Source organism: Phalangium opilio, unplaced genomic scaffold (assembly GCF_054372755.1).
Source record: "Phalangium opilio isolate 3A_F unplaced genomic scaffold, DU_Popi_V2 ptg000200l_1, whole genome shotgun sequence".
In the NCBI taxonomy this organism is placed as follows: Eukaryota; Metazoa; Arthropoda; class Arachnida; order Opiliones; family Phalangiidae; genus Phalangium; species Phalangium opilio.
Window position 1 is genome coordinate 124,912 of NW_028324213.1, and position 11,127 is coordinate 136,038.

The window sequence follows — 11,127 nt, forward strand, 5'->3', positions numbered from 1 at the left end:
GACAGTAGTGTCAGGTAAAAAATTCGAACCATACTGTATAAAGAAAATGTCGAAAGGGCCCCAAAAGCCACGGGCCTGCCTGCAGTAGCGGGCTCTGCTCCCCTGTAGCTACACCACTGAATTGGACTTTTATGTGATGGCGGAAGCAACAACATAGCTGCATTAGGGCAAAGTCTGGGTGTGCAAAAGTTCCAAACACACGAGTTGAAAACAGATTTCTCCATCGAGGTTAAATTTAGAAACCCCTTTAATCCGGCATTATGGGTTTATTGGATAGTTTGTCCAAGTCATGAAATGAAGAATCTCATTAATGCGCTAGCGCATTCAACAGCCAAAGGAACCAGGTACTTTGTTAGAAACGGAACTCATTTCGACTGGGATCATATTGTTGATTTGAAGAAACGCGAAGATGCTCGTAGTTAAAGGTTTACTACAGTCGCATATAGATAGAGATTCGTGAACGAAGTTAAATGTGACACCTGCTTATATAATGCAGCAGCGTCCAGTTCTTGGAGAATTGTAGAATTATGCCAATCCGAAGTTTGAAGATAAGCCTGAAGACGGAGATGCTGTAATGGAATGTTTTTTCTATCTTAAATCTTGCAACGAAATTTTTGAAGAGGGATTATTATGCCACAAGCGAGCCGATTCAATTGATTCTGCCCCAATTCAGTCTATGTTTAAGGGCCTCAGATATTTTGAAGATTGGGCTAGTGAAGTTATCAGTTGCGATGACAATATTGGCAAGAATAAAAGTTTTTTAGCCTGGCAGACGCGGGAACTTTTCCGTATCTCCGTTAATGGGTTTGTCGGATTACTGACTTTTGCAGTAGACACAGAACTGTATTTATCTTCCCTGTCAGAATAAATGGATCTGCGATAGAAACTGTGTTAGTAGTGGCATTTGGCCATACTTGGCACAAGTAGATGCCCCCTGGATCCACCCCCGATCCACCCTGGATCCATCTTCGATCCACCCTGACTCCATCTTGGATCGACCCTGATGATTTAATTTCTGGCAAGGGTCCAACCCCGATTTTTTGTTTATATTTGTTCATAGTAAAATATATAATTTTGCATCCATGTTTGTTCAGAGTTAAAGATGACCACGTGGTTCAGTTTAAAATATTTTTATAACAGCACATTTTTATTAAAGTTGAACTATTTTTTCCTCGTATTCTAAAGTGAAGCCATTTCTCGGTCATTAATAACGTGCTCGCCCCCTCAATTCTCTTTCAGTTTTGATGGAATGAATTATTTTCTCATCTTTCGTCTTAACGACTGGAAATATGAAAGATGTTAATGTGAGATATGGTAGCTCTATCATAAACACGATACCATATGAAGATAGGGTAAACTATCGCTTTATATCAGTACAGTCATTTCTAAAAATTGTCTTTCCCAAGAAAAATTGCGAAATTCTAGTTTAGTGTGCTCTGTGTATATTATCATTTCTACTGATAAAATTGAACTAATATCCTCTTCAAGAAACAGAAAGATCATTCTGCTCCTACATTTTAACAGAAAAGACATCGAAGATTATCATCAAGAGAAGCAAAATGTAAGTACCAATATCTTTTTGTTCTTTCAGAATAGTCTAAATGTTTTGTGGGAAATCTTTAAAATAACGTATATTTTGGTTATTGTTCTATTGTAGGATGGGATCCAATGTATTCTATCTCTCACAACGAAAATCAATTACTGTTACCCCGGACTGTAAAATTAGACTTGGGTTTTCTGATGGTACATCAAGTATTATCCTGACGGAGTCAGAATTTAAAAAAATATGGGATAGACGAGAAGAAATTACAATTTTCATGGAAAGTGGAACTATCCCAGCCCAGCCGTGGTTCATAGAAGATTCAACAAATATTCGTGTTGATATGACAATATACCAAGAACAAGGTGTGTTAGACATCAGGGAAATGACCCAAGGATCTGGAAAAAGCTTCGGAACATACATCCCCACTAATAAAGGATTTAACGCGAACGGTTATGTCTCAGATTAATATCCCCCTGGATATGAAAGGAAATAGGGAGGCATACTTGAATAGGGCATCGGCATCTCTAGCGCCCCTATAGTGAAAACTTGGAAAAAGGTTACCCCAAACAGACTCAGTAAGCGTGTGACCGCGTTTGCTACTTCATGATTTTTTAAGCCTCGGCTACTTTTTATCCGCGGTTCCCGTTTCTTTTTCTCTTCTCATCCCCTAACCTGGTCCGGAGGTTTTGGTCACTAAATTAGGTTGGTTTTTGGTTTTTTATTTATGTCAAAGTTAGATTAAACTATAAATTTGCTAAATCAAATGACAAAAAAGCATTGAGGGTCTTCGGAGACACAAAAAAACCGTTTACTTTTACTAGGCCTTGCCGGTACAACAGTACAATTCAAACTGCGTCGTATGCATGGGGTGACAAAGTTTTACGTTTTTCCGTCTGATGGCGCCACATGGCGATACTATTTGAAAACGCACGGTTTTTCTTGCCTTTCATATCCAGGGGTTATTAATCTGAGGTTATATTTGGAAAGCCCTGGTGGAACAGTACGATCATTTTATCGTATACCTGAATGAAGCTAAACGTGTTTATGATGTTATAAAATAAAACATCGTTAAGTTCGTAACCCAACTGCAGGAAATAATTAGAAAATCTTGCAAGGGATGTATGATTGATCATCCATCTCAACTCCAACACGAGTGTCTATTCCATAATTTGTCATCACGTGTCGAGGACAATTACACAGACGCAGTGAAAACCATAAATATTCATAGTGTATTTTTAATAGTACTTTTCTTGGTTCTGAATTTTGCAAGCAAATGTTAACAATTATTATTTGTACCTCGAAACAATTATTATAAATGAAAGCAAAAGCCGAGTAACATCATTCGTCAATTTAGATCTGATCATGGCAGTTGATTATTTAATCATGTCCGTATATTTACGCCTACATCACCCATTCAATGGAATTATTGCAGGGGCGACTCAATCGGGGAAGTCAGTATTTACATCTAATTTAATTAAGCATAATATCTGTTTGTTCCCACCACCCGAAAGAATTAATTGGTGCTATTCCGAATATCAACCAGATTTATTTAACCGTGTACTACAACATACATCATTCGTAGAGTTTCACAAAGGCCTTTTAGATGTTACAACCCTTCATCCCAATCTAAATAACTTTGTCATATTGGACGATTTATTATGCGAGATAGCGAATAATAAAGATGTTACTAACCTCTTAATTAGAGGTTCTCACCACAGAAATACTTTGGTCATAATTTTAATGCAAACCTCTATTACCCCGGAAAAGAAATTAGAACCATGAATTTAAATGCACATTACCTCGTTATATTCAAATCAACTCGTGATCAATCAGCAATTTAGCAACTTGCAAAACAATTATCACAGCGAAATAGTAAGTACGTCACAGACGCGTTCAGGCTGGCCGTGGACAAACCCTATGGTTATCTATTTATAGATCTTAAACCTTATACATCCGATAATTATAGATTACGACCGGGAATTTTACCCGGAGAACAACCGGCGATATATTTACCAAAATGATAAATCATATCTATAGATTCCATGTAAATAACAAAACTTTAAACTATCAGAGATAGAGAAGATAACATGATAAGAGTAGTATATTAAAAGCAATGCTCGTGGTTAACTAGAAACATTTGCGATCTGCCTTGGTCTGAGGGCGATCACGAATTTCTTCAACAAAAACCGATTGTAGAAGAAATATTGACTAAATCATCAGTGTTATATACGAAAGGTTTAGAAAAAACTCAGTTTTTAACAAAATATTTAAATACTGAGGTTATCAATATCGAAGATCTTGGTTGTCCAAAATTATCATCAATAGTCTGCAAAAACATAAAGACTTGCTCGTTTCACTTGTATCCAAGTCGATGTGCATCTGTAAAAGCCTATAAATCTTCAGTATGGTTCCTCCATGTGAATATGTAAATTTCTTAAAGATTCTGTCCACGTGTAACCCAAGTCAGAGAAAAGCCGACATTAAATACACCACTAAAGACGAAATAAAAGCTTTAGAGGAATGTTGTATAAATATATTGCGCGGTAATGTTAAAGTATCAGAGGAGGAGAAGCCACGACTGAGGAAACATAGTTCAGCTTTACGAAAAGTTTCATGTAAACTAACTACCTCAAAACGAAGAAAAATTCTTAACGAAAAAGGAGGCTGTTTACCAATTTTGCTTGCACCGATTCTGTCAATATTAAGTTCAGTGGCGGGTGCTGCTATTAGTAAAGCTATTAAGTGATGGCCAGGAAGATGATTCTAGTTCCCGAAGAGGTTCTAAATAGGTTGCAATCAAACCCAAACAAGTCAATGGAGTCACCAATCAATGTGGATACTACGTTAGAACTTCAGAGTGATCCAATAGATGTGATAACGAAGCGAAATTTAAGTGATTCGGAAAAAATAAAGATTTACAATCATAAACAACAAGTGTCCCCTCATATATTTTAAAGGAAGTTTTATAAGTGGATCGAACAATCACCTGTTATAAGGTTTACTGATCAAGGCGAGCTTATCTATCAAAGCTGGATCTCATATTATAGATCTCCTAACATATTCCACGCAGGGTTCCAGGAAGTTAAAACCGGTGATATGTTCGGTTCAGTTTTATGAATATTCACATAACGAAAATGTTCCGCATTCGCTATAGAAAGACAGACAACGTGTGATTTCTAAACAGAAAAATATTTCCGAAACTGTCCCTGTTAAACGTAAAAAGGAACGTCATAGGATAAAATCCGAGGGTCGTAAAAAAAATGATAACACATACAACAGTGGAGTTGAAACCGATGATTATAAGAATGTTACCGGATATGAAACTGTACATGAAAATATGACTGGTGAGGGTTTTAAAAACTGGATTTTACTTTAAATTTTGAAATCAATAAAGATTGGTGTAACTGGTTTTAATCATTATTTCACCTAACTTCACCATGGAAGAAGGTTCTATTGAGTTGTTAGCTATAGCTGGTGTAACACAATCGTTTTTATATCTCCTAAATTACTAACAGCCGTTCTGATCATTATCTTAATACTTATATTTGAAGTTTCGATATTTCTGTCGGAGAATTTATATATGCTAACCAACTGTACACACTATGGATGAGTTTAAAAACCTCTACTTCATTATAAGCGAGTCAGGATCATAACGGGGACCCCGTAACCTTTATAGAGCGGCACGGGCGAAAGGTCTTAAAGTGAATTTTAAAAATGTTTTGGATTTCCTCAAAAATCAAGATACATATACCCTACACAAGAATGTTAGACGACGTTTCAAGAGAAATTGCACTATAGTCTATGGAATAGACGAACAATGGCAAGTAGACCTGGTGGACGTGCAAAACATATGTAGTTTCAATCGAGGATATCGATACATCTTGTGTTGCATCGATGAATTTATTAAATATGCATTCGCTGTTGCGGTTAAAGACAAGAAGTGTAAAACAATGGTTAGAGCCTTTGATATTATTCTGGAATCCGGACGGAAACCAAAAAGGGTGCAAAGTGATCATGGGAATGAATTCGTATGCTCTGTGATACAGTGATACAAAATGATATCTTAAACGTCTGGGTATAGACTTCTTCGCCACCCATTCGGAAACTAAGGCTGCAGTAGTCGAACGATTTAATCGTACTTTGAAAGAACGCATGCACCGCTATTTCACCGAAAATTACCCTAAAATATAATGACATTCAAAAGAAAATTATTCACGCTTATAATAACAGTTACCATAGATCAATAAAGTGTAAACCAGTAGAGGTTAGGTTTGGTAATTCGAAACAAGTTTGGAAAAATCTATACGGGGATATTGACTTTTCTCCACCTTCATCGTATCCATTTGAAATTGGAGATACTGTTCGAATTAGTAAAACCAAGAAGACTCTCGAAAAGGGTTACCTACGCAATTGGACAGAATTATTTCGGGTTGTGGCTAGGCTACTACGGTCTCCCCCGGTATATAAACTCAATGACTTAAATTCAGAGCCCATTACAGGAATTTTCTATGGTGAGGAAATACAGGGAATTGGTAAAGACATTAACAATTGTCATTTCAAAATATAAAAGGTACTAAAGAAAAGACGTAAGTCAGACGGCACTATTGAAAAACTAGTTCGCTGGAAAGGTTACCCATCATCGTTTTATAGATGGGTTCAAGAAATAGTCCTAATATGAGTTTCTACATTACATTACCGTAAGACTCTTCGATGGTATATTTACCTAACAACAGTGTTAGCCGGTTCCGAACATATTTACCCGAAATTTTTAAATTAAGTGGACCATACGAAGTTGGGTTGGCGGAGATAAATTATCCTAGAACCTGGAATAACATTAGGGAAGACTGTTTCATATCATTGAGTGGTAGGGAAGACTGTTTCATATCATTGAGTGGTAATGCCGAGATTCAATCGGAACGTAATCTTTCATCACACATTTTGTTACCGAAAGGATATTACGACTCTGTACCTGATCTTCTAGATGTGATTAGTTCTGAAATGGAATCGATGAGTAAGGGTATATCGAACTATTCGAGTGCGATGGATATACCTGTAGAGTTTCAAAATATTAAATATAGACGTAAGGTGGCAGTAACTGTAACAAGTAATTATTCTGTTACGATTCCAGGGATCTTAGCCGTTATTCTCGGTTTTACCAGAGATATTAGTAAAGACATTACACTAACTGAGTAAAGTGTATATATAGTTGATTTGGATATAGGATTACATTCTTTATTCATATACTCGGACGTAGCTGAAAACCGATGTTGACGCCCCACTCTTCCGAATTGTGAGTGTTCAGTGGAAAGATGGTGAAACAGTGGAAAAAGATTTTATTCAACCGCATTACATTCCAGTCGCCAGTAACTCATTTCAATCAATTGAAATATGTATTATGAGTGAACTGGGTGAACCAGTTCATTTTGAACGTGGCAAAGTACATGTCACGTTACATTTCAGACCTCGGATAACCTGGATGTCACTATATAAGTAAAAGTACACCGGGTTCGTTTCGATCATTTCAGAGTAAGATATTGATCAGCACATATGATGCATGCAAAAACCTAGAACGGGTTGGACTATGATAGGTATTTCTTAATCCAGGTTGAGTTTGGTTCAAAATATATACCAGACTATGAAAATTACTACAAATCTCAAGTTGGTTAAGGTTCAATGCCTTTTTTATCAAGGATTACCGGTTCAACGTGGTTATGGTTTAGGAAATATTCAGGCATCAGCATTCAGACGAGCCATTCCGCTTTTTTAAAAAGGAGCAGTTTTTCTGGGGAAGAAACTTTTAAAAACTAGTGCTAAGGTCGCCACCTACGTCGCGAGTGGTGTTCCCTCATTGAAAACACATGGCACCACGACTGGAAGGGAAACGTAAAAGGTGTAAACTCATCAGTTCAGTCGTTACCAAGAAGATGAGAAGATCGTTTTCAAAGCACTCTAACATATTTACGAAAATATAGTGTCACTTGTTCACCCCAATTCAGGAAGATGTACTAATCGAGTGTTGAATCTTTTCGACGTCCCTCTCACACTCTTATTCGGTGTATTCTTGAAAGAGAATGGCTTAAATACAATACAGTGTCCAACGTAGATGAAAACACTACGTTAACGTTCGTTGTCCCCGGAAACTACGAATCTTACGTTGATATCAATCGCTAACCTAGTTCAACTGCCCTTCATCGTTAACCTAGTTCAACTGCCCTTCATCGTTAACCTAGTTCAACTGCCCTTCATCGTTAACCTAGTTCAACTGCCCTTCATCGTAACCTAGTTCAATTACCCTTGATCGCTAACCTAGTTCAATTACCCTTGATCGCAAACCTAGTTCAATCACCCTTGATCGCTAACCTAGTTCAATTACCCTGGATCGCTAACCTAGTTCAATTACCTTTGATCGCTAACCTAGTTCAATCACCCTTGATCGCTAACCCAGTTCAATCACCCTTGATCGCTAACCCAGTTCAATTACCCTTGATCGCTAACCTAGTTCAATCGCCCTTGATCGCTAACCTAGTTCAATCGCCCTTGATCGCTAACCTAGTTCAATCGCCCTTGATCGCTAACCTAGTTCAATCAACCTTGATCGCTAACCTAATTCAAATAACCTTGATCGCTAACCTAATTCAATTAACCTTCATCGCTAACCCAGTTCAATCACCTTTGATCGCTAACCCAGTTCAATTACCCTTGATCGCTAACTTAGTTCAATCACCCTTGATCGCTAACCTAACTCAATCACCCTTGATCGCTAACCTAACTCAATTACCCTTGATCGCTAAACTAGTTCAATCACCCTCGATCGCTAACCTAGTATAATCGTCTATAAAGGCGCTATAATTGGGGTGAAACGACTACCTAACCCATACCACTAAAAAGACGTATGTTCCACAGTTTCAGGGTAAACAACGCAATTTAGAGTATGTAATTAAAATTAAGAAAAACAAAACTTCAACTTAATTGTTTTTAATGAAACTTCAAAAGGCAGTTTAATGTTCGGCCTTTCATTTAAAACCGTTTTCAGACCTAACGAACAAATAGTCTTCAAAAAATGGTCGAGAAACTTTGGCTATCACAGCAAACATTTCTCATGTTATTCCTATGGGATACTTTCCCTTTTTTTGCCAAAATGACTGAATCATTTTATGGAAATGAAAACCACCTCTAGCAACTTTATTTTTTATAAAGTAAACTAATTAATGGATCTATTTGAAATTTTCACGACATATTTAGGTCCTGGATTGTAGATCCGTGGAATATTTTCAAAACAGTAAACATAATACGAAAAAAGTTACATCCAAACAAAAAACCCTCCTTATATGAAGTCTTATCTAAGAGAGCAACTGCTCTCATAGAATTTATTTTTTCAAACTGGTCAATGGAATATCGACGAAGGAAACTCGATAAAAAGAGAAGAATACGCCGCCGGAAATTTTTTGTTTGCATTTGACCTAACCGCTGACCTGTTCATTTCAGCCGAACATTTTCACTTGATAAGGAACTGTAGTGCGCGATTGGAATTAATGTTTGAAAACTCTTTAACCACAACTCTCAATGTTTTGTACTACTCGGAATTTCAGAACTTAATCAAAATTGATAAAAACCGATGCGTCATCTTTGACTATTCGAGGTAATGGATACATCGCAGTTAACCCTGTTAATGGAAAATGACACCAATACCAGCAGGAATTTATTTCGGGGTCTTAGCGGCTGGCAAGTTACCTCAATACGTAAAATTATTACCATCCCTCTATATAGTCAATACCGCCATGTCTAACAACAAAGGTGAACACTGGACTGTAATGTATTTTTCAAGAAAGAAAAACTGTGAATTTTTGGATAGTTTTGGAAACACCCAGATTATTTTGCATTCAACAATTTTGTCGATAGAAATAGTGTGACTGTAACATTTAATTCTATAAAATTGCAGAGTAATAACAGTAAAACCTGTGGAGAATTTTATGTATATTTTGCTTTAAATATATGATATTATTTGTAAATTTTCTAAAGATAAGAATTTAAATGATTGTTGAGTTTATGCGAAAGAAATTTTCAATACAGTTTTCATAATAAGTTGTGTGTGGGTTATTTATTTATTTATAGCATTATTGAAAATTATATTTTATGAATATACATATAGGCGCGGGGCCCCAAAGGCGCGCTTCGCGGCTCGCGGAAATTAAAGTTAATGTATTCGCGCGCGGTTCGTGAGAATTAATCTTAGTAATATATAGTGAAAAACAAAACAAATTCTAAATTATTGGTAATAAATAGTTAAAAAAACTGAAAATAAATAGTAACAAATGCAAAAAACAATAAATATGTTCTATTCTTTTGATAGTAATAATATGCTAATTGCAAACGTTAAAAAAAAAGGTTTACTTAAACCAAAGTTAAAATTTTGGTGTTTACAGCACTTATGATGGGGGAGACGCAAGGTTTTGGTTTAGAAGTTGGAAGAGTTTCATCTGTAACTTTGGAAAGCGTAGAGGTGGCAGTGTGGTTTTGAACGGATTCATCTATTACTTTATTATCACAGGTTTTTTGTTTTTTTAGGATTGTTATTGCTTGCCACTATTACTTTCTCGCCACAGTTTAGTTTTTATGATTATTACTTCTTGCTACTATCACGTTTTAGTCACAGTTTTGTTTTGCAGGATAACTCTTCCTTGCTACAATCACTTTTTCATCACATTTTTGTTTTGTAGGATAATTCTTGCTTGCTATATTCACTTTTTTATCACATTGTTTTTGTGTTTTAGTATTGCCTATTACTCTAACCTTTTTATCACTTATTTTGGGCAAGATTTTGGAAGAGTTTTCTTTGCTGTTTTTCTGGATAACTGTTTTCCCTCTATTTTTAAACTCTTTTGGTTTTTTTAGCTACTGTGGTTACATTTTTCGTGATGTTATACAGCTTTCAGGGTAACGTGTGGCCACCTTTACTTCCCTTGCCTCTTATTTCATTTCGTCCACTGATTTGTCCCCTCACCATATCTACAATTTTATCATGGCCAATTGTTCGTGGCCAAATGACTCTCAACTTTTCTAAGACTTCGCATTTAAAACCTTGTATAACAGCCGGGATAGTTAATACCACTTCAAAGAACATTTGTTTTAATCTCGCGTCACTAGTGACACGGGCCATTGTTCAATTAATTAGGGCAGATATTAATATAATAGGTCAATATCCTAGCATTAATTCTCAATAAATTACTTACAAATGCTTTTTGAGGGACTATTGCTGAGCATCCACTTTTTGTATTCTGCTACGACAATTCTGCTAATTTCAGTTACATATGGAATTAAAACTGTAGCTGGTAAACACATACTCCCGCTGTTCAGCATAACTAACGCAGGTGTCATATCTTTTGGTAGGAGCTCGGTGTTTCTGACACTCAAACTCATTTTGTATAACAAATGAGGTTCGTCTCTTTGTTTTTGAGTTACTGGCTTTTTCCTCGTTTTTATTTGGCGTGAATTTGCATATTGTTTTTGTTTAGTTTCCAAATTTCTCCTAACTGACCACCACCAAATTTGTAGAGACGATCAGTCTTAATATGTCTCAAAGAAGA

General features: G+C 36.3%; 1 protein-coding gene across 1 annotated transcript; it reads left to right on the top strand.

The window, feature by feature from the left end:
- Window positions 1-294: 294 nt before the first annotated feature.
- LOC149621744 (uncharacterized) lies at window positions 295-2,701 on the top strand. Its single transcript, XM_089853620.1, has 3 exons — window positions 295-415; window positions 1,489-1,561; window positions 1,658-2,701. The coding sequence occupies exons 1-3, from the start codon at window positions 295-297 to the stop codon at window positions 2,007-2,009; spliced, it is 546 nt and encodes a 181-aa protein (XP_089709746.1). The 3' UTR covers window positions 2,010-2,701.
- Window positions 2,702-11,127: the final 8,426 nt, after the last annotated feature.

Bases quoted from the DNA above. Each gene is read 5' to 3' on its own strand.
- LOC149621744 (XM_089853620.1), top strand. From the start codon at position 295: ATGAAGAATCTCATTAATGCGCTAGCGCATTCAACAGCCAAAGGAACC. The intron at 416-1,488 runs GTAGTTAAAGGT...ATCCTCTTCAAG, and splicing joins GAAGAAACGCGAAGATGCTC to AAACAGAAAGATCATTCTGC. The intron at 1,562-1,657 runs GTAAGTACCAAT...GTTCTATTGTAG, and splicing joins ATCATCAAGAGAAGCAAAAT to GATGGGATCCAATGTATTCT.